General features: G+C 33.8%; 1 protein-coding gene across 1 annotated transcript in view; it reads left to right on the forward strand.

Annotated features, from left to right (window-relative positions):
• The window catches only part of PGAP1 (post-GPI attachment to proteins inositol deacylase 1), a 75,350-nt gene that overhangs the window by 46,604 nt on the left and 1,381 nt on the right, over window positions 1-27,365 (forward strand). The window contains exons 13-26 of the mRNA XM_039248954.1: window positions 2,853-2,930; window positions 7,207-7,282; window positions 10,530-10,603; window positions 10,711-10,762; window positions 11,253-11,319; window positions 11,731-11,839; window positions 13,489-13,527; window positions 18,442-18,535; window positions 20,324-20,414; window positions 21,162-21,359; window positions 22,436-22,571; window positions 23,972-24,022; window positions 24,479-24,666; window positions 26,239-26,343. Of these exons, the coding sequence (XP_039104885.1) occupies window positions 2,853-2,930; window positions 7,207-7,282; window positions 10,530-10,603; window positions 10,711-10,762; window positions 11,253-11,319; window positions 11,731-11,839; window positions 13,489-13,527; window positions 18,442-18,535; window positions 20,324-20,414; window positions 21,162-21,359; window positions 22,436-22,571; window positions 23,972-24,022; window positions 24,479-24,666; window positions 26,239-26,343 (1,358 nt within the window). The remainder of the gene's footprint in view (window positions 1-2,852; window positions 2,931-7,206; window positions 7,283-10,529; window positions 10,604-10,710; window positions 10,763-11,252; window positions 11,320-11,730; window positions 11,840-13,488; window positions 13,528-18,441; window positions 18,536-20,323; window positions 20,415-21,161; window positions 21,360-22,435; window positions 22,572-23,971; window positions 24,023-24,478; window positions 24,667-26,238; window positions 26,344-27,365) is intronic.

The raw sequence follows: 27,365 nt of genomic DNA on the forward strand, positions 1-27,365 counted from the left end.
TCAAGCTCACTGTCACTGCAGAGCCTGCTTGGGATTCTCTCTCTCTCTCCCCCTGCCCCACTCATGTTCTCTCTAAATAAATGAATAAACTTAAAAAACTAACCCTGATAGTATGTTACTTTGCTCCTATTTTTAAAAAGTTACTTCTTAAATAATAAAATCCTTATATATATGTTTGATCTCAAAGATTAAACAACGTATTTATCTGGTTCTAGACCGCTAAATTGTTTCTTCTAAATGTAAGAAATAGCTGGCTGAACAGCAGGGGAACAAGCTCTTCTAGCTGCATTTTACAGTGAAAGCAGAGAGAGGTTGTCAGCATTAAAAGCCTACTGAAATATGGGGGGAGGGGGCGTGGAATGGAAGAGGGAAGTTTAGAAAACAACGATTATAATATTCTGCAATCTTAGGTGTTCCCATCTGATGAGAATTATAATTATTAAACATAAACTTCCATTTTCATGAATCAGAATTATATATGTGTTTTCCATTTGTAAAAAGGACAAATTATTTTGCCATCAAGTTGGAGGGAAAGAAAAGAATAAGATTTTGAGAATTTTATTCATATTTATGAATATGAAATGATTCATATGACACTCAATGGAAGCAGTGTCAGATGAGAAACATGCCACTTTTAGCATTGCTGCTGACTGAACTGTAAATAAATAGAGTACAGCAAAGCACTTGTAAATTCAGTTTTTAAACACCAATCACATGGAATTTTTCTATCATGGGTACAATGAAGAAGTTTCTTAAAAACACACAGCACAGCAGGCCAAGAATTTGGTAAGCCAAAATGGATTTGTTGTTGAAAACAAACACAAAAATTAACTTTCTAAAGATACCTACCTAACTTATATGACAAAACTATCTTGTCACCATTTTGCCTTATTCATACTTTAGCACCATAGCTTTGGTCTGCAAACAGCAGCAGAACTTAGAGAGTTTTTTTTTTTTTCTTTTTTAAATTTTTTATGTCTTTATTTTATTTTGAGAGAAAGACAGCGTGAGCAGGGGAGGGTCAGAGAGAGAGGGAGACACAGAATCTGAAGCAGGCTCCAGGCTCCAAGCTGTCAGCACAGAGCCTGACATGGGGCTCAAACCCACAGACTGTGAGGTCATGACCTGAGCCAAAGGTAGGCACTTAACCGACTGAGCCACTCAGGCGCCCCTAGAACTTAGAGAATTTCTGACATCAAAGCCTGGAGCCCAGTGTGGAACTTGAACTCATGACCCTGAGATCAAGATCTGAGCTGAAAACAAGAGTTGGACACTTAACTAACTAAGCTGCCCAGCCTCCCCAAAGCCTGATGTTTGATTTCCAGTGTGTATTGTCTCAGCATTAAGGGCATTTTATCCTTAAAACACTGTAAAATTTCCAAACTTCATATTAATCTTTTTTTGTCATTGTAACAATTTTATGAATATTGTTCATTCCTACTGACATTATAACTCTATGAGATTTTTATAAGGAAATTTTTTGGCACTGTTATCTTGTCAGAGTATTCTGATCCTAAAAATAATTCTTGAGAAAAAATTATTCTTGCACATAGATAACAAAAGCTATTCGTGTGGATAACTACACAGAGTAACTATGGTTCTTTCTAATTAATCTTTCATAATTAATCTAACATTTGTCTGAGTATCTCAGTTGCCTGTCCCTATGAGTTTTGAGGCCCTTTTAAGGCCTTTTAATTTACATTAGAATGTATTCAGTCTGTTGTTGAGACTGCCAAGTAGAGGTGAAGTCTACGAGTTTAATTAGCATTTAGAGGTGAATCTTGTCAGGTTGTTAGAGGGCCACTAGTTAACAATTCCGTAGGTTCAGCACCTTTGTTCAACTTGCCAACGTACGTGCTTCTGAAAAACACTGGAGAAAGTTAACTGTCTGGAGAAATTTCTTAATGCGTACAAATTGTTACCACATAGAACTACTTCCATCCCCACACCTACTTCCAGAAAAAAAAAAAGAAACTGGATTTTAAAATTGTATTTTGGGGCACCTGGGTGGCTCAGTCGATCAAGCATCTGACTCTTGATTTTAGCTCATGATCTTGTGGTTTATAGGATTGAGCCCCTTATCAGGCTCTGCACTGACAGGGTGGAGCCTGCTTGGGATTCTCTCTCTCCTTTTCTCTCTGTTCCTCCCTTGCTCATGTTCTCTCTCAAAATAAATAAACTTAAAAAAAACAAACCTGTATTTGGTGGCTTGGCTTTTCATTAAGTAGATCAGTCTCCTGTCTATTCATTCCTCAAAATATAGATTATAGGATCTGGTCTTAATTTTAAAAGTAGATGTTCATTTAATAAGGTGCATTATTAGTCTTATAGTGTCTTCATATCATTTGATGAATAATTTCCAGGAGATGATGTTTATATACATCATTAGATAGCAACTCTTTACTGCTTGGGATAGATCAGAATCTTTTGAGGTTAGGTTGCAACTCTTCTATTATTTTTAGTATTCATTTATTCATTCATCATGTAGAAGTCATATTGTAATGTTATAAAAAACAAATGGACAAGTTATAAAAGATACCAGATCTGGAAATAATTATATAAAACATTTAATTTAGTATTAAGAGTCACATCCCTACATGAAGGGATATAGTTCAAAGAATATTTTTGGTAGTCCACATAAATTATTAGGAATTTTACTTCAGCAGGATTATTGACCTGAAAATGTAAACATGAGAATTTTATGAAGTCTTGAATGTAAAGTTTGAAATTAGTTTCTTTAATAACCAAATAATAAGAAATGTGTTTGTAATTTATCTTTTAAAGTGCTTTAAGCTCTGTGTATCCTCAGCTTTTATATTTGTGGTTTTTTGTTGTGTTTTTTTTTTTTTTAGTCTCTGACATTAAGACTTCAAGACTATCCTTCTTTATCTCATCTTGTTGTTTATGTACCATCTATTCATGGAAGTAAGGTAACAAATGGATTAAGGTTATTATTCAAAATGTTTTATGGATATTATATGGTTATATAGATGTAACTAAATATTTAAGTTATTTTTTGATGAGTCCTTTAGTATATAGTATAATGCTTATCTAAAACAGTGACTAGTTCAGTGATCCACCTAAGACTTAAATCATTAGGATCATCTATTCTAACTTGAACTATGCAGAATAAACCCAAGTCTATGTTTAAAGTGGGAACATAACTTACGTATTCATCTTTCAAAATCTATTCATTATTGAGTTCCCTTTTATGTCAAGAGTCTACCAGGAATTTTAGGAGGCACACAGATGAATCTTATTCTCAAAGAGCTATATACTATTGGGTAGAGGAGAGAAACATTTGGAAGCAGAGGGAAGAGTGAGGTACCCAAAAATATAATACAAATCAGAATATAGCAAATAAATAAGAAGTATGAAAAGAGGAGATATCTCTGAATGATGGAATGAAGAAAGACTTTATTATGAGGTGATATTTAAAATTGCCTTGGGGTTCCTGGGTGGTTCAGTCAGTTGACCATCCAACTCTTGATTTACGATCGAGCACTGCCTCAGGCTCTGGGCTGAGTATGGAGCTTGCTTTGGATTCTCTTTCTCTCCCTCTGCACCTCTCCCCTGCTTGCTTGCTCACTTGTTCACTCTCTCTCTCCCCCTCTCAAATAAATAAAAATGAAAAAAAAATTTAAGAATAATAAAATACAATTGCCTTAAAAGATAGTTAAAATTTTTATGGGTAGAATGAACATTGTAGACCTGTGCTATCTGATATGGGAGTTATGAGCACATGTGTCTATTTAATTTAAAGCAATAAAACAAAATAAAATAAAAATTAATTTCCTTGGTTGTACTAGCCACATTCCAGGTGCTCAATAGTAACATCATTGCAGACAGTAATAATGAACAGCACTGCTGGGAAAAGAAATAGATGCAAGTATGGAAGTGTGGAAGTGTAAGATATGTTTGAGAAATACTGAATAAGTAAACAGTAATTTTTTTTTAAATGGCCACCATGGGTAGAATGGTGATGGAAGAAAAGTCTGGGAAAGTAGTCTATAGACATATTGTGGAGAACTTTGATTCGAAGATGCAGGACTTTATAGAATTCAGGAGTTACTAGACAGCAGAAAGATTTTAAGAAATGGAATCAGCCAGTTTGGAAGATGAATCTACCTATTGTATGCATGGATTAGAAACAGACAAGCTACTTCATAAGGGGTTATGAGGGCTTGAATTACGGAAGTGAGTGTAGAAATACTCTCACTTGGTGGAGATGGTGATTTTTGAGAGACGTTTACCACAAGAAAATGGCAGTAAAAGATCCTCATGTTTCACCTAACAAACTTATCCTTCAATGTGTAGCTTGTGTCTTCTATTTTCCTTTTCATGACTCCTTTAGGCAACTTCTTACTTCCATGACACTTTAACTTTGAGTGACTTACTACAATGAATTATAATTTATGTCTCTATTCCCATCACAGTATTGTGAATTCTTTGAGAGTAAGACCAGATAGATTTTGTATTGTCAACCTTTAGCAACTCACTACCATATAAATGATCAAAAAATGTTTTCTGAATGAGAAAGTTGTTGAAATTTGAGGCCAAAATCATTAGGAAAATTTTAAAGATAAAGGAAAAAGGGGGATTTTTCGGAGATCAACTCAAAGACTGAATCTCAGAAGTACTTTATAATAGATTGATTGTTTTGTTTTGCTTAGCTCAAGTGAGAGATAATTCAACATCTTCAATTCTAAAAGCTGTCTTTAGGGGGTTTTCTGTCAGGTAAGTTGGTTTTGAATGAATTAAACATCTTTTCCAAACTTGGAAAGGCCCTCTCTGGTTATTGCAAGAAGTGAATGAGCCTTTCACAAATAGCCACCCTTAGCAGCCTAATGAATATTTAATATGTCTTAATGCTCTTTGTCAAGTGCCACTTGCTGACTGTACTGTTGTACACCCAGTCTTACAGGGATGTTAATTTAGGCCTTTCATAATTTCTGTATATCTGTTATAACCCATTATCAGAAGGATACATGTATGTAAATAGTTTGAATTTATTTCTTAATCAACTGGTAATATAATTTTCAAAATACAAATATGGAATTACATTTTTTTGATGACAGAAAACAACTAAGTTCATTAATTAGAAGAGACCCTTGAATTATTTTCTTGGGAATTAGTTTATTCATAAAGGGCATAACCAAATTTTTAAAGCAGTAATAAAAATTGTATTATTTTAAATACCTGTACAAAGTGACTTAAAATTCTCTGGGTGTCTCAGTTGGTTGAATATCAGATTCTTGATTTTGGCTCAGGTCATAATCTCACAGTTAGTAAGATCAAGCCCCACATCAGGCTCTGCACTGTCAGCTCAGAGCCTGTTTGGGATTCTCTTATCTCCATTTCTCTCTGCCCCTTCCTCACGTGCATGCACTCTCTCTCTCTCAAAATAAATAAATAAACTTTAAAAAAAAGTTAAAATGATTTTCTGTCTGAGGCAATGTGTCACCAAAAATGCTTTGTAAAAATAAAATGAATAATCCTATTCAGTAAACGATTGTTCTACCCTTGTAACAGTGGTTTTCTATAAGGAAAATGTCTGATGGTATTCTTGGACATATAAGTACAAATGTGGAGAATAAAGCAAAGCCCCTGCATAAGTGTTTCCTTCTATTCCCTCGTGTGTACTATAGTCAAATGGCATTTTCCCACATCTGTTTTTCACTTTCAGAAACAAATCTACCCAAGAGGCAAACAAAATAACAATCCATTGGGTTTCAAGAACAATCCAAGATGTACATATAGGAAAACCCTAGGATAGTCCTCGCTGGTTTTCTACTTCCTATCAATAGCAGACTACTTGCTAGCTACAATAATGCATCAGATTAATTTCTTCGGCTCTTATAGATCAAAGAAATTTGATTTCCTCTTGGAAATTATTTTAATAATATTTTTATTGCAGACAGCTTAGGGCAAAGTTCCTTTATGCTGTTGTAGAAATGTTATTACAGAAGAAATGTCATTATGAAAATTTGAAATTATACAGATGTCACATTTTAGTTTTACTTTTTTTGAGATAGCATCTTTTTTTATTCAGGGGCGCCTCTGTGGCTCGGTTGAGTGTCTGACTCTTGATTTTGGTTCAGGTCATAATCTCATGCACGGTTCATGGGTTCAAACCCCACATTGGTCTTTGCGCTAATAATACATGGAACCTCAAGTTTTTAAACTTAAAAAAAAAAGTTTAGGGCACCTGAGTGGCTCAGTCGGTTGGCTGTCCAACTTTGGCTCAGGTCATGATCTCATGGTTCATGGGTTTAAGTCCCACCTCGGGCTCTGTGCTAACAGCTTGGAGCCTGTGGAGCCTGTTTCAGATTCTGTGTCTGCCTCTCCCCTGCTCACATTCTCTCTCTCTCTCAAAAATAAATAAAGATTAAAAAAAAAAAGTTTAGTTATTTATTTTGAGAGAGAGAGTATGTGCAAGCTTTGGAGGGGCAGAGAGAGAGAAGGACAGAGAGAATCCCAAGCAGGCACCAGGCTGTCAGTGCACAACCCTACATGGGACTCTATCCCATGAACTGTACCATGAGATCATGCCAGAGTTGAAATCAAGAGCCAGGCACTTAACTCACTGAGCCACCCACGTGTTCCAAGATAGCATTTCTTTTTCTTGCTTTATACATTTATTATTTCCCATTTATTCTAATCACCGTTTAACTTTAAATGATCATGCAAATGATCATTAGCCACTGGTAGATGAATGGTGGTATGCCTGTCTCCAAGGCTTTGGTAGTCTAATTAGAGTTTTGTAGATACATAATAAATAGGGGATTTTTAAAAAAGTAAATGTAACAAAATCATTTCTTTTTGACTCTGCAAGTATTCAGAGATTTTTATTTAAATTTCTAATTAATCTTGAGTTAACTTTGGTTCTTAATGCTTTGATCCATCCTTTAAAGTCCTTCTTCTAAACACACCTAACAGTGACCTGAAGAAACTGTGCTATACATCACCTATTACACAGATGATCGTCCAATAATTTATCTATGAAATTAAGCTAGTGCATTAAATTCTGTTAGCATCTCTCCTTGAGTAATAGTTGGCCATTTATGGATAGTCGGAGTTAGAATGTGATAGGTAATACCTTCTGCAAAGTTATAGACTTTATTTACTACTCAAACATCAAGTAAAGACATTTTACCAAAAATTTAATTCTACTTTTTCCTAATCAATCAATATTTTATATTTTAGTTTGTTGTAGATTGTGAATTCTTTAAAAAGGAGACAAGATCCATTCAGCTTCCTGTAACTCATCTTTTTTCCTTTGGTAAGTACTTTGATTTTGGAAAATCTTAAGAAGTGCTTTTATTTTTAACAGAGTGATTTACTTTACCAGTCAGTTGCAGTAAAGGAGAGCCTGTAACATTAAATGTTGTGTGTTTCAAGTATAGTTTTTAGAATAAACATGTGATGTGGTTCTGTGTTTTGATTCTTACTTAATACTGGGCCAACAGGCATCTTCTCATAATGGAAACTTTAAATTTTCCCCCTGATCATGTACATTTGTTGGTAATCATGTATGTATTTGTGTGTGTTTGTGTGTGTGCATGTGTTCTTCTATGAATTTATACTACATATTGGCCCCTCTAATAAAATGCTTATTTATAAGTTAGGGGCATCTGGGTGGTTCAGTCGGTTAAGCCCCCCAACTCTTGGTTTCAGCTCAGGTCATGATTTCATGATTCACAGGTTCAGGCCCCACGGTAGGCTCTGCACCTGACAGCATGGAGCCTGCTTGAGATTTTCTCTCTATCCCTCTGCCTTTCCCGTGTGTGTGCACTCTCTCTCTCTCTCTGTCGCTCTCTCTCAAAAGAAATTCAAAAAAATGTTTAATGTTTATTATAAGGTATAAATTGCTACCTGCCCTATTTTTTTAAGTTTTATTTTGAAACAATTTTGAACACTCAGAACAGTTATAGACAGAGCACAGAGTTCTTATATATCCTTCATTTGCTTTAACATAAACAATACAATTGTCAAAACTAAAATTAGTACAATACTATTAACCAACTACAGGCTTTAATTTTCATCAGTTTTTCCACCACTATTCTCCAAGTTCCCACAGTGCATTTACTTGTCATATCCTATTCATCTCCTCTAGTCTTTTTTTAAAAATTGTTTTAATGTTTATCCATTTTTGAGAGAGAGAGAGACAGTGTGAGTGGGAGGGGGTAGGGGGCAGAGAGAGAGATGGAGACACAGAATTTGAAGCAGACTCCAGGTTCTGAGCTGTCAGCATGGAGCCTGGCATGCAGCTTGAACTCATGAACCATGAGATCATGACCTGAACCGAAATCAAGAGTCAGACGCTTAATTGACTGAGCTACCAAGGCACCCCTAGTCTTTTTTTTTTTTTAATGTTTATTTATTTTTGAGAGAGAGAGAGAGTGTGAGTGGGGAGGTGCAGAGAGAGAGAGACAGCGGATCTGAAGCAGAGAGCCTCATGTGGGGCTTAAACTTACAAACCATGAGATAATGACCCGAGCCAAAGTCAGATGCTCAACCGATTGAGCCACCCAGGCACCCCATCATCTCTTCTAGTCTTGATAGTGCCTAAGGTTTTCCTTGTCTTTCATAACTTTGACACCTTTTGAAGAGTACTTGTCAGTTATTTTATAGAATATCAAATATCAAATATTTGGATTTGTCTAATGCTTTCTTATGATTAGATTAAGATGGTTCTTTTTTAGCAAGAATATCACCAAAGCTATGCGTGCTTCTCAGTGTTTCATATCATTGGACACATGACCTCACTATGTATAATGCTAGGAATGTTGGTTAAGGTAGTGTCTGTCAGGTTTCTCCACTGTAAGTTTACTGATTTCCTTTTGTACCTAACAAATATCTTAGGGGAGTTACTTTGAGAATGTTTAATTAAGTACTCTGTTTGTCTTCAAAATAACCCACTAATTTTAGCATCCATTTTTTTTAAGTTTATTTATTTGAGAAAGAGAGAGAGAGTGGGGAGATGGTAGAAAGAGGGCGAGAGGGAGAATCCGAAGCAAGCTCTGCATTGTCAGCACAGAGTCTAATGTGGGGCTTGAACTCATGAACCAGAAGATCATGTCCTGAGCCGAAACCAAGAGTCAGACGCTTAACTGACTGAGCCACCCAGGTGTCCCTCCATTGGTTCTTCTAGTCTGAGGCAGTTATTACTGATATTCTTTATATATTGGAACTTTTGTGAAAGGAAAGTTGTCCCTTCTCTCTCTACTTACTCAGTTTTTATTTATGTCAGTATGACTCCTGGATATTTACTCTATTCATCAGATTATACTTTTTTAAATTTTTTTTTTAATTTCTTAGAGAGAGACAGCATGAGCAGGGGAGGGTCAGAGAGAGAGGGAGACAGAGAATCTGAAACAGGCTCCATCCTCTGAGCTGGCTGTCAGCACAAAGGCCGACACGGGGCTCGAACCCACGAACCTTGAGATCATGACCTGAGCCAATCAGACGTTTAACCGACTGAGCCACCCAGGTGCCCCTAATGTTTTTATTTTTGAGAAAGAAAGAAAGAGCATGAGTGGGGGACGGGCAGAAAGAGAGGGAGACACAGAATCCAAGCCAGCTCCAGGCTCTGAGCTGTCAGCACAGAGCCTGATGTGGCACTAGAACTCATGAACCACAAGATCATGACCTGGGCTGAAGTCAGCCGCTTAACCAACTGAGCCACCCAAGCTCATTGGATTATAATTTGTTAATATCATAACATTTTTTTTTCTTAGGTTGTTTCAGTTTTGGATATTAAGAGCTCATTTTAGATTGGCTCCTTGCCCTTTTGGCATGACTCATTTTTAAAATATATTTTTCTTAATATTCCATTTGTTAGAAGAATCTGTTTACTTGAAAGAGGGAACTTCTTTTAGATTGTTATCCCTCACCCACCTTATTTATTTATTTGTTTGTTTACTTTTGGTCAGAAGGAAACTCTGAATCACTCATCTCATTAAAGATAACAAACTTCTAAGAGATCTACCAAGAAAGCATACGTTTTTGAAATTGGAACTATATAAATAAATTAAACATTTAATTTAAAATATTAATTTAAACTTAAACATTTTTAAAATAAATACTTCTAAATGTAGTCCCGTTTATTGAAAGAGAATAGGATTTTTAGGAGTTTACTCTTCCATACCAGAAATGAAAATCTTTAAACTCTTTTAAGATTAAAAATGTTAGCATTAGGGGCGCCTGGGTGGCTTAGTTGGTTAAGCGTCTGACTTTCGCTTAGGTCATGATCTCGCGGTTCGTGGGTTTGAGCCCCGCGTCAGGCTCTGTGCTGACTGCCAGCTCAGAGCCTGGAGCCTATTTCAGAGTCTGTATCTCCCTCTCTCTCTGACCCTCCTCCCCTGCTCACGCTGTCTCTCTCTCTCTCTCCCAGAAATAAATAAAAAATATTTTTTTAAAAAAAGTTAGCATTATTTGTTAGCATTATTTAAGCAATATTAAGCAATCGTTACTTGAAAAAAAATTATTTTATGTTCTAAGTAATAACAGTGCTTTCAATTCAACAGGACTCTCTTCAAGGAAAGTGTTATTAAATACAAGTGGCCTGTTTTATAATATAGAACTTCTAAACTTTGGACAGGTAATTATCCTGATTATAACAAGGATTTGATTTTACTTTACTATTTAATTAAGCAAACAAATAACTTTTTTGTTTTTTTTTTGTTTTCATGATCAAACGCTTATTAGATATACCAAGCTTTTAAAATCAACATAGTAAGCAAGTGCTCGGGAGTCAAAGGTAAGTGTATTTTCTGAGAAGAACAGTATTGTCATTTGAAGAATCAATAGGTCTTAACTTGAATTTTCTGTAGTGCTTATTATTTTATGTATTTATGTGAATTAAAATTAAATATATGATAGAAAAACTGTTTATGTTTCCAACAAATTTAACATAGACCCTTTCTTAACACTAAGCATCTTCAAATGTATCAAGTTAAATAATCACATTTTTAAAAATACTATATATCTTTCTACCTCACAATAGTAGTAACTCAGATTTAGGGGTTTTCTTTTTTCAGTTTTTTAGTACTTCCCATATGCTCTAATATCTTTTTTAGGTCTGATTAAATAGTATTAGTTAATAATTCTCTATATAATTTCTTATGTCATACAATTCTTACTGGGTTTTTTTTTTTATGAAATGGTAACTGTAATTAGGTATTATTGTAGTTTATGTAACATTTAATGTAACATAAGGTTAGTAACATATTTCATTTATGTTTTCACAGAAGAAATAACTAGTATCTATAAACTTCATATTCCTTGGTCTTATGAAGATTCTCTAACTATTGCACAGTGAGTATATGAATTTATCTTAAACTTTGATGTTTTTGAATAATACATATTCTGCTTATTTTATCTAAATCATAGTGAAATTTTAATGAAACTAAGTGCTTCTTAATAAAATGTAACTATCCTTTATGTAGCATTGTGCTCATAAGATAATGTAGTATTCTTATCTAAATAATCTAGAATTTAAACCTTACTTGCTTGGAATATCAACCCCTTCCTAGACTATCCTCAACTTCTATCCTAGAGTAATGAGCAAACAACTGTGATAGGATTAGAAAAGTGTCCCATTTTTAATAGTGTATCTGATATGTGTCATTCTCTCCAATATTTCATTGTGTTGTGTGAGGATTGACTTAGCAATGGTTAGTTAACAGCAGTTTATATTTGAAAATTATATTTCAATTATCTTTTCAGGGTACCATCTTCCACAGAAATTTCTCTGAAACTCCATATTGCTCAACCAGAAAATGACAGTCATGTAGCATTATTAAAAATGTACACATCTTCAGACTGTCAGTATGAAGTAAGTTTATGTTTGCTTACTTTTTAAGATTTAGTTATAGAATAAATAGGAAATATATTTTTATATTAGTCTCAAATATGGCAACATGGAAGCTAATAAATATACAAAATAGACACTTATGATGCTTTAAATATTCTGTGTTTTGCCTGTTAGCACCACCTCAGTATCTTCCTAGCTGGACCCTTGAAAGTATACATTTTAATAAGTAGTAGAAAATAAACTAAAAATTGAGACTGTAGATTAACCTTCTAAATTTAGAAACCCAAAGTCCAGAATCCTCTGTAAATTAAAGAACATCACGAAATCAGCTGACACGGCTTTGCTGCAGTAATTGACATGATGTATATTGGTTTCCAGCTCTATTGGATAAACTTAAGAATCTTTTTTCCTTTTAATTAGCTTTTTAAATGTTAGCCATTAATGAGCAGTGTAGTGCCTATTTTGTTTGTTTTGTAATCAGCAGATCTCTGATGTAAGAGAAGGGAAATAGACTTAAGTAACATTTACCTTTATGGATTCGTGAACTACAAGAGTCCCTCTGTATTTGAATGTGTCAGGTTTTAAGGATTCCAGGCTTAAGGGATTGAAGTACATATACATTTAATGCTGGTTTCTGGTTTATGTGAAATATCTTATTTCTATTAAATTCGTTTAAATCAACCTTATTTTGATTCTTCATTTGAACTGACTTTCTTGGGTAAACTAGAATTGGTAGGTTAAATGCATGGAATCTGTTTGTAGCAACAAATTTCAGTTGAACCTAAATTAGGAGTTACTTTAGATTTCATGGAATTTATTAATGGTTTGGTAGCTTCCTTGTTTTTAACATTGAAAGATTTTGTAGGGGTGTAATGGTTTTTAACATGTGTCTTCATAGTTCTAATCGTGATAGTGAGAATTGCATAATAACTTGGCTCCAGATACTGCACTTTCAAAATATCAATGTTTTTATAACTATTTTACATTTTTAAAGTATTATGAATAGTCATTCCATAATTTCCATATAACATACATATCTCCTTTTCCCAAACTTGTTAATATCAAAAAGGGTGTATTTATAATAGAGATAATTAGTGATGAATTTCTTTTTAATACATTGTTTTGGCTTAAATTTTACCAAATGTACTCCATTTTTCCTAGTCTTATATCAGGTGAAACTTGTTTTTATGAAATTTACTCAGAAGTGGCTTAGCTTAACTACACTTAGGGCTGCACAGTTAAGGTTTTAGATTTTTAAAATATTAGTTGTGTAGTAGGTAAATTTGTGCTTCATTGTTCAGCATACATATGTATAGCTTCTGGACTCAATCAGTAAATTGCTTTAGATTGTATGACCTGGTACTAAGATATTCAGGTGAATCAAAAATTTTAGTTAGTAAAGGGTTACCTACCACATGTACCATAGCATTCAGCCAATTATCAAAGAACTAGAATATAGGAAAATGTATTGAACAATAGAACTACACTTATTACAAATTAAAATTTCTGGATCAGAGGATTCTTTTAAGACCATAAGTGCCTTTAGGTTGGTCATTATAAATAAATTAGCAATTATGCTTAGAGATGTGCAGAATTGTTCATTTTAATAAAATGTGAACTAGAAGGGCTTAGGAGAAATAACTTCTTTTCTTACAATTATTTTAAACTAGGTGACAGTTAAGACTTCCTTTTCACAAATACTTGGACAGGTAAGAGATATCTGGTTGATTTATTGATTGCCTTGTGAATAGATACTATAAGGCACAGGTTGCAAACTCTTCCTGTAAAAGGGCCAGATAATAAAATATTTTAACATACCAAATATGGTCTCTTGCTGCTACTACTGCTACAGTTGCTTCTTTTTTTTTTTTTCCCATCTTTCTCCTTTTCCTTCTTTCTTCTGCTTTAATACAATCCAAAAACCATTCTTCATAGATAGGTCATAGTTGGCCACCTCTGGCTTTAAGGTGATGGTTTCATTCCTAAGAATTGAGAGCTGATTCCTGATTTTCAAACAAACTAATATTTTTGGCTAAATTAATGTCATGTTAAGATTTTATGTTGCTCATACTGTGCTATAAGTCAATATAAGTCCAATAAAATTTTAGGCTGTGTTATATAAACAAACATTTTCAAATGACGTTTTATGCTGTGTGTGCTTAGTTTGTAAAAAATAAAAAGGAAACTGTATTAAAAATATATATTGCAGCCCCTGGGTGGCTCAGTCAGGTTAAGCATCCAACTCTTGATTTCATCTCAGGTCTTGATCTCCTGGTTTGTGAGAGTGGGCCCCACGTTGGGCTCTGTGCTGACAGTGCACAATTTGCTTGGGGTTCTCTCCCTCTCTCTGCTCCTCCCCCACTCACACATGTGCTCACTCTCTCAAAATAAATAAACTTTAACAAATGAATAAATAAAAATAAACATGTTGAAATATTTTAAATTCTTTTGGGGAGTATAATTCATAAATAGTGTTACAAAAATAACTTATCAAGTAGTAGTATTACTAAATTATTCAACATCATTATACTTTACAGAATTGTATAACCTGGACATAAATAATAGTATTGATTAGTCAGAAAAATTATATACTACTTTTAAAATTCACTAAAATTTTGGGGTGCATGGGTGGCTCAGTCGGTGAAGCATACAAATTCAGCTCAGGTCATGATCTCAAGGTTCATGGGTTTGAGGCCCACGTCAGGCTCTGTGCTGACAGCTCAGAGCCTGGAGCCTGCTTCAGATTCTGTGTCTCCCTCTCTCTCTACCCCTCTCCCATTCATGCTCTATCTCTCAAAAATAAACATTAAAAATAAATAAATTTCATTAAAATTTTATTGTTCCTTCTGTTAATTTTATTTTATTTTATGGTGTGTTGTGTTTTGTAATTCAGGCATAGCAGAATTTTTAAAACTTAACTCATTCTATATTTATAAGCCTTCCAAATTAAAATTAAATCAATTTTTATATGCATTATCTCATTTGATTCTCACAGCAACTTGGTGAGAGCTAGATTGTAATTATTTTTAAATTTGTGAGCATTAGAAAATTCTAAGTTACTATGTAAAATGTGCTACATTAGAAAGAGAAGATTAAATATTGGTATAAAGTGGAAAATAGTCATGGATCATAGTTCTAAGAAATACTCTAGATTGTTAAGGAACCTTTATTAAGAAAATTTATGCCTTGAAATATAGGGGAAGAATTGATACTGCTGTATTTTTAGTATGTCCAAAAGGCATGTTAGTGTACACAGTGGTATAGGCATACTCTCTTACTCATATCATCCCTATGGCTCATAATTCAGATTAGTGACAAAAAAAGTCAAGTTAGCTTGATACTTGATAGTAAAGCAAAATTATATGTCTCCCAAAGAAGGATACACTAGTTTTCTCGTGTAGACATGGAAATTTATCTAAAAAATCAAGATATGTAGGTGTTACAGAATCAACGGTGGGTACTTTTTTAAATGTCAAAGAATTTGTGGTAATTAGTCCTTAGATTACTCAAAAGATATAAGGTGTTCTTTCTTCATGTTTGTTTCAAAATTTAGCTTGAGAATAGGAAAATGAATTGAAGTTATATATAGTGTACATATTTTCAATGTTGCTGACTCAAAGAAGACTGAGAAAAGGAATAAAGAGAAACCTTGCTTGGGAGAATCTTTAGCTTTTGATTAGACAGCTTTCCATAAAATTAACTTTTTTTTCCAAAAAAAGGAAAGAGAAAAATATTTACATATTCTTTAGTCTACTCTAATGAAAGAGATGACAAGGAATAAACCAGAAGTTACTTTCTCAAGAGAATTATATAAATTAGTAAATCATTTTGGTATAGGAATGAAGTCTAATGTTGCCAGATGTTTAGGTTTTAAGATAAGTGAAGTCTGGATTTTTAGATTAAAAAAAATGTTAATGTTGGCGTCTAATTTGAAGTGTAAAGAAATACTGGGCCAAATACTAAACCAAATGAATCATGTCTATGATTTAAATATGACCCATGGAAACCAGTTTAGGATTGTTGGATTATACTTTATATGAGCTGTATCTGTGACCCAGTATAATACTTAATACTCAATGACAGCCACTACAAAGAACTGTTATGTTCAGAATACTGTATAGGAAGTCTTAGAAGATTTCCAAAGACAGTGAAGAACATTAAAAGTTATTAATAACAGCCAGTATTTTCTGATCCACCTACCTGTACCAGTTACTATTCCAAATACTTTATACAGATGAACACATTTAAGCCTCAAACTCCCTGTGAGGTAAATACTGTTTATCTCCATTTTACTGAGAAAGGCATAGAGAAAAAGAAGGTTAAAGTAACTTGCTCAACAACACAAAGCTAGTGAGAGGCAGAGCTGTAGTCTAAACCCTGGAGTCTGACTCTAAGGCTGGATGCTGCCTAACTTTGCTTCTATTATTGATAAGTGAAGAATGGTATATATTTCCCAGCATGTCATTAGCAGGCATTGGGTATCACTTAGTAATAGAAAAATGACCTTTTCCCTTTTGCTCAACTCTTCTCCCTCCACTCAAAGCTATAATTGTAAATTATGAGTATGGACAATAAGTGTTTTTCTGAGTGTTTCTAATCTTCACCTGTAAATCCATGAAGGAGGTTCAGGGGCACCTTGAACTTCTTGAAATTTTACATGCCGTTTTGTTTAAACATGCATTTCTGTAGCTTTCATCAGATTGCCAGGAGAGCCTATACATTTTTTTTAATTCTGTGGAATGGAGAACATGCTTTAATTTCCTTTTAAAACTTCAATATTAAAAGATGCTTACAGAGCAGAATAAATTTTTTATGCTGAAAAAAATAAAACTTCAACATTAAAAGAATTTAACACTTTTGTTTTATCTATATATTTTTATAGAAATTAGATCAGCTGATAAGATGTCTTGAGGCACTAACATAATGGTTATGAATTTAGGCTTTGGGTTAAATCCCATTCCACACAATTTATAAAGACACTGAAGGACCTAGAAGTTTAATACAGGCATACCCCAGAAAAAGGGTCCATGGAGCATTAGTGTTATTTTGGTAGATGCAAGCAAAAGATTAGGAGTGAGTAGATAAAGAGGAGAGATAGTACATCAAGCTCTTGAGAAGTTTAGTAATGAGAGACAGGGAAGAAAAAGGCAGTAACTAGAGAGGGAAGGGGAGTAGAGTGAAGGGAAGGTGTTGTCACTGTTTTGAGGGTGAGACTTGGATTTGTTTAAATGTTAGTGGCTAAGTGAGTAAATGAATACTCTGGAATTCTATTGCATCATCTTTCCTTAGAACTCCAGGACTTTGAAGTTAAAGCACCTAATGAGACTGAGTGTTAAATTGTTAATGAGATTACAGCAAAGTTACTACATTGTAAACTCTTTAGACATTGCTCACCCTTATAATCCCAGAGCCAAGCACACTGAGTGCAATACACAGATGGTATACTTTCTAAATTGGGAAAGACCAAATAAATTAGATTTTCATAGTCATTTATCTATGAATAATTTTTAACTTTAGTTCCAAGTACATAAAAAGAGCTCAATTTTCCCCCTTTTAAAAGCTTTCTGTTTAAGAAATATTGACAGGCATATACCTTGAAGTCGTGAATTCAATTCTACCACAATAATTGTGTTGTAATAGAGCAACTCAAGTGATATAAAAGTACATATAAAGGTTATGTTTACACTATACTGTAGACCATTAAGTGTGCAGTGGTATTATGTCGAAAAAAAATGCATACATTTATTTTTAAACCTTAATTGCTAAAAAAATGCTAACCATTATTTGAGCTTTCCATGAGTTGTCATTAATCATCATAGATCATTATAATAATGAAAAAGTTTGAGATATTATGAGCATTATCAAAAGTGACACAGACACAAAGTGAGCAAATTCTTTTGGAAAAATATCACCAGTAAACTTCCTCAGTGCCAGTTGCCACAGACCTTCAAGTTGTAAAAAAAAATAATAATAATTTTTTTAATCTGCAAAGTACAGTGAAGAAAATTATAAAATGAGGCATGTCTGTAATAACTAATGTTTTCTGATAGCTTATCATGTTTAATATTCTAAATGCTTTATAAAAATGAACATCTTTAAACCTTAAAACACCTATAAGTTAAGTACTGCTGTTGCCTCCATCTTACTGATGAGAACATTAAGAGTTAACAATTTGATTGTCTTTTACATTTTTAATTGTGCAAGTTACTTGGGCTCCCTGTGCCTGAATTTCTACATCTATAAAATAGGGATAAGAATTACCTCAGGATTTATGGGAGGAGAGCATGAGATAATGCATATAAAATGTTTAGTATCAAGCCTGAAACATTAAATAAATGTTCACTAAATGTACCTTGTAAAAAAAGTTTGTAGCCTATGCTGCTCAATTATATATATTTTTGTTAATGCCTTTATGAAAAATTCTGATAACATGTTTCTAACATGCTGTATATTCTTAACATTTATTTTACTTAGAGTTTTGGTACCCGTCACTGAAGTATACCTCGGTGGCAATGTCAGGAAGGATAAAAAGTGAATAAAGACATTTTTATTTCTTGTGAAAGTACATTTATTTCATTAACATGAATATTCAAAAGTTACCCTTTGATTTTCCTGTTTTCTAGATAGTTAGATTTCATGGTGGAGCTCTTCCTGCTTATGTTATATCTAGTATCCTTCTTGCTTATGGAGGACAGTTACACTCTCTTTTCTCAACAGGTAAGAATGTTTCTATTTCTCCTCTCTTCTTCAGTGCTTCATTTCTATTTATTTATCTCTCATGTGGTTAAGGAATACCTCAATGTCTTGAAGATTCACAACCCATCTCTTAAGTTTACAAGGGTTTGAGATCCTCTATTTTTAGGAAATACCCAAGAAGATTCCTTACTGGGCTTTTCCATTTTATACTTTTGTGTCTGAAGTTTTTCCCTCTCTTCTGAGGATGTCTTAAGAGGTAGAGTCTCAGTGATGGGGATTTTGTTCTCCATCCCATTCCTGGTGCCTAACTTAGTGTCAAGTACACAATAGGTATTCAGTGTAATGTTTGGGTTGTATCGGGTCCTGGCACACTGAATGGAATAAATGAGAGTGTATTTTAATGAAGGGACTATTTGAAAGATGTGTGATGGTTTAAGGGAAACCAATAAGAAATGATAATGTGCCAGATTAGCAACAGAGCCATCTGATATTCCTCAGGACTAGGGCAAGAGAGGGAGCAAGCCTAGAGAGAGCTATAGGAGAGGGCAGCATTACTTGCAGCTCTAGCCACTGTCAGCAGGAAGAAAGGCAGGAAATAAATACACTTACTTTATTTCTCCTTATTTTCCAGGGCCTATTATTCACTGAACTGAAGTCAGCCTCCCAGAATTCAGAGCAAAGTAAAGGGTAGAGATGGAATGGATCTGGAGAGTCAAATACAGAATATATACTACATTGCACAAAACCTTTCCCAGTCTATAGCAATTAGAATAGTTTCCCAGGAGCCTACTTTGTAAAGCCCTCACACACTTTTGGACTTGGATAGTAAGAGATAGGGAGAGAGTGGGACCAAAATATGTAAAAGTAGTCCAAAAATATCCTCCACCATCTCCGTCTTGCCAAATCCTTCTGCAGCCGCTCATTCCAATAACTTACAGTTTCAAGTCTGCCTTTAGTATTCATTTTAACCTTCATACACTGTTTTTGGAAATGTAAAATGGTATAGGTGTTTTGGAGAGTAGTCTGGCAGCTACACTATGACTCAGGAACGATACTCCTAGTTATATACCCAAGAAAAATGTAAACATACACCCACACTAAATTTGTACATAAATGTTCACAAGAGCACTATTAATAGTATCCCAAAAAGTGGAAACAACGCAAATATCCGTCAGCTGATAAATGGATAAATAATATGTGCTACAGTGTGGATGAATCTTGGAAACATGCCAAGTGAAAGCTCATCACAAAGGACCACATACTCCATGGTTTCATTTGTATGAAATGTTCAGAATAGGCCAGCCTATAAAGACAGAAAGTATATTAGTTGTTGCCTGGGAATAGGGAGACAGACATTGGAGGTGACAGTTAAGGGGAACAAAGTTTGTTCTGGAAGTAATAAAATATTCTAAGACTGATTGTGGTGAGGAAGGCATATCTGTGAATGCTTAAAAACCACTGAATTGCATATACTTTGAATTGTGTGGTATAAGAATTATATCTCCGTAGAGTTGTTGGTGTTGTTTTTTTTTTTTTTTTTAATCACCTTTGTAGCTTTGTGAAAATACAAATGGTGAAACTGAGCTTTGGCTTCCTGAAGCTCTTTCACAAGTGATTGAATGTGTCCTTTTATATGAAATCTATTGAATTACATTAATTTTTAAACTCTTGAAGAAAGTCTTTTTGATAGTAATGACCCTTGCATTCTAAGAAGAAATGTGCTGCTCTTACAGATAGTGCAGTCAGTGTATAAGTCTATACTTGATCACTATGAATTCTTTACTACATACAATTTTTTTTAATCACCAGGTCACTGCTTAGAATATGCAACTATGTTAGATAAAGAAGCCAAGCCATATAAAGTCGATCCTTTTGTACTTATGATTAAGTTCCTGTTGGGGTAAGTTTTATTATCTGTGAAAATTATTTTAATTGTTTTATATACATAAAACATGTTTGGCCCCATAATGTAATATAAATTTTCATAAATATGTTTTATTAAATGGGATTTTTCTTTTAGGCAAAGGCCTAATGTGTATATCAACATTTACTTTAATACTATAACCAATTCAAAGGTTTAAAATTATATGTATATATCAATTGTAGAAACTTAGTCTGTAAATATACCAGACTTTTAACATTTGCAAACAGATGTACATGGTCCATGATCTCTGAGTATCCCAGATTCATGACCACAAACCAGGGTATTGATGAAATGGTGTCTCAGATCACTTTTTCTCCCCATAGAAGTATATTTTGGATCTCTCTACCACACTTAACATTCCATTTTTATTCACATTTTGTGGGTTTTTGGTTAAGATCTCTTTTCTTCTGTCATTACAATTATTGTTGATTTTCTAACTTTAAAAAAAGATCACTTGTTACTTCATTACAACGATCAATATAGGGCAGTAGAATTCTATCGAGACTTAGGATTCAGCTCCTTGAAGATCAGTAGACTTACTTGGAAGATACATGACTTGTTCTCTACAAAGAATTGAAATTTGTTTTCCAGTATAATTGTGAATTGAGTATCATTGAACTTTGGGGACTCTCTAAATGGTCAAACACCTCAGATACTAAATACTTGAATGTCAGTTGTTGAATTTTTTTTTTGCCTTTATTGAATGTTTTCTTTTATCCACAGGTATAAATGGTTTAAGGAATTATGGGATTTGTTATTGTTGCCAGAATTAGATGCCATCGTTTTAACTAGTCAGAGTATGTGTTTTCCCCTGGTATCCTTGATTCTCTTTTTGTTTGGAACATGTACTGCCTACTGGGGTGGTCTGCTTTCTTCTACATCTGTGAGACTCCTTTCTTCATTATGGCTAGTTTTCAAAAGGTAAAGAATGACTAAAAGCTTTCTCATTGCTCTTAAGTAAAAAATTATAATTTGATAGGGATCCTCAAATTTAATTTGCTTTCACTAAACTATAATTTCTAAGGAAAGATGTATGACTATAAAAACATGGGTTAATGTTCAAAGTTATATCTAAATAAAACTTTTATTAAAAAATATTATTGCAAGTTAAATGCTATATATGAGTTTGACCTTATTGCCAAGAGTTAATCAAAAAAGTTTGACAGAGGGATGCTGTGCTAGCTCAGTTGGTAGAGTGTGTAACTCTTGAGCTTAGGGTCATGAGTTAGAGCCACACATGTGGGTTGACATTACTTTAAAAAAAAACGTGACAGATTACAGAATTACGTGGTTTTAATTTTTATGGTTGTAAAACTTTCCAGGGAAGAAGTGTTTCTCTGGCAATGCTTGTATATGCTAACTTTCAGTCAAACCTGAGGGCAGTAGATTCCAATCAAGATATTTAAGGTCATATTAGATGAAATGCATAAAAACTCCAAAAACATTGCCTAGAGTTTTATTACGGGTTCTGAGACACAGTTTGAAGTTACTGGTAGGCTTTTCTAATAAACCGCTGACCTAGTTTCCATTGCCATTGCTCCTCACCGGACATGTTACATGATTTACTGTCATAGAGGGGTTATGGTCTGATTCTTCTTCCTTCACCCTTCTGAGATGCTTTTGACACTAATAGCATCACATTGTCTGAGTGATCTTGAGACTTTAAGAAATAGAAAACTATTTTTCCTCTTATCAAGATCAGAAATACATGGCACAAGGCCTATAATTAATGATTCTTTGTAGCAACATTGTTAGTATAAGTATCAGCCATAGTATCTAAGTGAAAGAGGAGCTATCACAGAGTATTATAGAATTTACAATCAAATATGTGTCATCCCTTGCCTTTATGGAAAAATATTTTACTGCTTACCTTATGGTACTTGCATACTAAGAAGCAGGAGGACCTGGGAGAGTACTGAATTGTTTTCTTCTTATATGTGACCATATAAGTAACTGTTAAACATACTTGTAAAAGCTTTATTCTTGTTTTTTTCCAGGCCCCCTGAACTTCCTAAAGATATCAAGATGGTATCACCAGACTTGCCCTTTTTGACAATTATTTTGATCATAGTTAGTTGGACAACTTGTGGAGCATTTGCCATACTTCTTACTTATCTTTATTATGTGTTTAAGGTATGTCACATCACTGAAGTCAGAATGGCTGGGCTTTGGGTCAGGCAGGCATAGAATTTCCTTTGGTGTTAACAAAAATTTTAATTACAGCTGTAGTAACCTTCTATTCTCTAACAGGCTTAAGTGTAGAAGGTTTTTTAAAATATCTCAGTTATTTAAAAAATGTAGTTAACTGTAAAGCTGAAATTATTAATCTGAGTTTGGTTAGTGTATTTTAAAAAAGGGGAAGAAAATATAACCTGTTTCACATTGCTTCTTGCTCTTGCAAGCAATGTTAGCTTTTTAAAAAAATATTTTACTAGAGCAGTTTTTATTCATACCTCTTTGATTATGGATAGTAAACAAAAAATTATGTCAGTGAGATCAAGCTATCAAATGTACTGAGATAATGTAGAATGTTAACAGAGGTTGCTAAAGAATCAGAAGACAGGGAGAAAATAATTAGTCTGATGGTTTTACTGAGAAGGAGAAAAAACACTCCAAGAAGGCTGACAGCTTTGCAGGAAAATCTAGGTTATACAACTGCATACTTTCCTCATTAGTCTTCTGTAGAGACAGTTGATAATAGAATGGATTATGTTTTTTTTCTTTTTTGAACAAAGTTTATTTACATCTGTTTTTTAACACTAATACATGCACATTATAGATTATTTTCAATTTTCCAAAGGAAATTTGGAAAGTATTGAGAAGTATTTTTAGTTTTCTAGATTTCTTTAAATTTGAGATTATAATGCTTCTCAATTGTAATAAAATGTTTTTTTGTTTCAAAGTAAAAATGAAAGAGAGACACAGCGTGAGCAGCGGAGGGTCAGAGAGAGAGGGAGTCACAGACTCTGAAACAGGCTCCAGGCTCTGAGCTGACAGTCAGCACGTGTACCCCAATGTTCATAGCAGCACTCTCCACAATAGCTAAAACATGGAAAGAGCCTAAGTGTCCATCAACAGATGAATGGATCAAGAAGATGTGGTTTATCTATACCATGGAATACTACATGGCAATGACAAACAATGAAATCTGGCCATGTGTAGCAACATGGATGGACCTTGAGGGTGTTATGCTGAGCGAAATAAGTCAGGCAGAGAAGGACAAATACCATATGTTTGCACGTATAGGAGGATTAGGAGGAACTTGACGGAGGAACAAGGGGGAGAAGAAGGGGGGAAATGGTGGGGGAAAGGGAGAGAGGCAAACCATGAGAGACTCTTGAATGCTGACAAAAACTGAGGACTGATGGATGTGGGGGGAAGGGGGGATGGGCATGGAGGAGGGCACTTGTGGGGATGAGCACTGAGTGTTATGTGGAAACTAATTTGACAATAAACTATTTGTAAAAAAAACAAAAAAACAAAAAAAAAAAACAAAGTAAAAATGAAATTAAACTGTTTTTTCTTTTTCTTAGATTGTTCATCTGCAAGCCAGCCTAACAACTTTTAAAAATGGCCAGGCGGTGGTAAGTTTTATTTTCAAAGCTCTACATCACTGTAGTATAAAAGAACATGGGGAAATGAAAAACATCATTTTGTATTTTTTTAAGTTAGTATTTTACAGTGTTTTAAAAAGATGTCATGAATTTAAGTAACTTTAAGATAACTGAACCTAGAAATTAGATTGTCTAATTTTAAATTGGTCTTTTTCAATAAATGTAATTTTTATTTTTACAAATTATCTTTTAAATTTTAAGTAGTTACCTAGAAGATATATTCTCAGCAGTGGAAATAGCAAGTCAAAGGAACAAAAGTTTTATAATGATAACCACTTTAAATTACTTTTGAGCAAAGTAATTTCAGTATTTTCTATCTGTTTGGTAATAGAAAGATGTGTTTATTTTGCCATTAAATAATGGAATGTTTCTAAGCAAAATAATAAATTTTACGTAATACCTTATTTTTACTTTATTGTTTTATAGAATCTCAAGCACTCTAGGAGAAATGAAAAAAAATCAAATCACCATAAAGACTCTTCGGTACATTATCTTCATTTATCTGCCAATGATGCTGAAGATAGTCTTCGCATGCACAATACTGTGATTAACTTATTAACATGGATTGTATTACTCAGCATGCCATCTTTAATTTACTGGTTAAAGAATCTCAGGTGCGTTTTATTTATATAATTATAATGTATGTGGTTCAAATAATAAATATCTGGAAGTAGAGACTTCAGATTCCTAACGATTCATAATACTTCCTCAAGAGCAGGAAGCTATGTATCACCTGAAATTTATTTTCAGTATATTCACAATTTTTCCCTTACTGTGAGAATATCAACTTTGGGAATATAAACTTCCTCAAAATCTGCCCAAAAGAGCGAATCATGTTTTATTTTACCTTTAATCTTCTGTGTGTCTAGACGTATGTGAAAATGTGCTTTGTTTTGCTGAACCAAGGTATTCATAATGCTAGTGCTTCAAGTATTTTTCAATTCATGAACAGTTTTATGTTTTCTTAAACATAAGAGTGAGGAAGAAAATGCTTACATTTAAAAATGTTAGAAATAATGAAGAAAAGTGTACTTTTCTAATGAGCACCAAACATTGAACTAAAATAAATGACCATCATTTGCCTTACCACATGGTAATTGTTCTAGTTTAAATCAGAGTCTGAAAATGCCCTCTAAGACTGTTTCTAGAATATTTAGTTATAATTTGTTTTTGAAAAATAGACCACCTCATCCAATAATTGAACTCCTACTCTTAGTTTTCAGAAATAATATAAAATTTTCAAATTATCTAAATACTAGAAGTGTATGTTTTGAAAAGTCAGAGTTTGATACATTAAATCAGCAAGTTACCAGATGTTAATAGTCATCCTTTGTGCTTAATTTTAGTCAAGATGCAGATTTTTTTTGTTCACAAGTCTCGGGAGAAAATTATTTGAGGATCATAAATTTATGATTCTGAAATAGATGTCTCACTGTCAGTAAGTGCCAGAGATGAGAATTTGGATTTAAAAGAAAATAAGGGACAATTGCTTTATAGAAATCTTCACTTTTGTCTTCTTTTAAACTAGAGCAGCTTTAATATATTTTAAATAATTTGTTTTATAAAAACATTATTTCTGTATGACCTTTCAGACATACATATACCTATTAAATTTTTTTTAAGTTTATTTATATTGAGAGAGACTGAGAGAGAGAGAGAGTATCAATCCCAAGCTGGCTCCACACTGTCAGTGCAGAGCCCTGTGTGGTGCTTCAATTCAGGAACCACGAGATCATGACCTGACTGAAACCAAGAGTCAACAGTGAACCTACTAAACCACCCAGATACTCCTATAACTATTATTAAGGAATTGCTGAGGTGTGTGGGTGGCTCAGTCGGTTGATTTCAGCTCAGGTCATGATACCATTGTTCATGAGATCAAGCCCTGTATTGGGCTCCAAACTGAAAGTGCGGAGCCTGCTTGGGATTTTCTGTCCCCCTCTCTTCCTGCCCCTCCCCGTCACATGGATATTTTCATTTCCTTTAGTAGTTTCTGAACATAATTCTCCATATAAAACCTCAGGTATGAAGATGATCTGTAGCAAAAAATTATTTATCAGGAATTTCATGAGCTGTTTAGAGCTCTCATATCTATGAAATATTCTGAAATTTAATTAATTTGTTTGATTTTGATAATTTGAAATGATTAAGTGTACTTTGATGATTTTTTTTTCTCTTCGATATAGGTATTACTTTAAACTTAGTCCTGATCCATGTAAACCTTTGGCATTTATCCTTATTCCAACTATGGCAATTCTTGGAAATACTCACACTATTTCAATAAAATCCAGGTACAGTAGTTCAATCTTTTCTTTTTCTCGTATCTCTTCCTAGTTTTTGATGCCTGAAACATGTTATTTCTAATTATTTTGACTGTTCCTAAAGTTAAAGCTATAACTGTATAGTAATTATGGTTTTATGTAGATGTAGTTTATATGCAAGTACTATATTTGTTTTCTTAATTATGGGTTTTACATATAATAATGTGTGTTTTTTTAAATTTAGCCCTTAAAATGTATGATGTCTAATAAGATTTGTTTCTGAAAAGTACAGAAGGAGGGACACCTGAGTGGTTCAGTCATTTGAGTGACTACTCTTGATTTTGGCTCAGGTCATGATCTCACTGGTTCGAGCCCCAAGTCAGGCTCTGTGCTGACAGCATGGAGCCTACTTGGGATTCTCCCACTCTCCTTCTCTCTTTACCCCTCCCCTGCTCACTCTCTCTTAAAATAAACAAACTTTTTTAAAAAGTACAGAATTAATGAAGTGGATAGGATTATAGGTGAAGTAAGATTGGCCATCACTTGATACTTTTTGAAGTGGGGTGATGAGTACATGAGGTTCATTATACATTTAGCTCACTTATGTATATGTTTAAAGTTCTCCATAATAAAATGTGACTTTTCATTCCTGGTTGTTTGCACTAGGAGCCTGTTTTCAGTTGACTTTGGCAGATGTTCGTATATATTCTAGAATAAGGCAGACCTGGGGTTTAAATCTTGCTCTGCCATTTAATAGCCCTGTTTCCTTAGACAAATTGCTTTAACCCTTCTTTTCCTAGTTTTTTTTTGTTTTCAGAATAAAAAAGTAATAACCTTTTCTTTTAAAAAGATTTAGTGTTGTTTTAATACTGGTCCTGTTAGGAATTAAGGATCATTCCCTTTTTATTTGGTTGAGGGTTTTTGTTTTGTTGGGTTAAACAAAATATTTCTATGGCTATGTCTTAGTAAATGTTGCTTATTTTTCTAAGGGTAAATTTTTAGAGGTAGAATTGCTGAATAAAAGTCCAGCTAGTATATTTCTCTGGCTAAGA

This window comes from Hyaena hyaena, unplaced genomic scaffold, assembly GCF_003009895.1.
Source record: "Hyaena hyaena isolate Hyena2069 unplaced genomic scaffold, ASM300989v1 scaffold_325, whole genome shotgun sequence".
Taxonomy (NCBI): domain Eukaryota; kingdom Metazoa; phylum Chordata; class Mammalia; order Carnivora; family Hyaenidae; genus Hyaena; species Hyaena hyaena.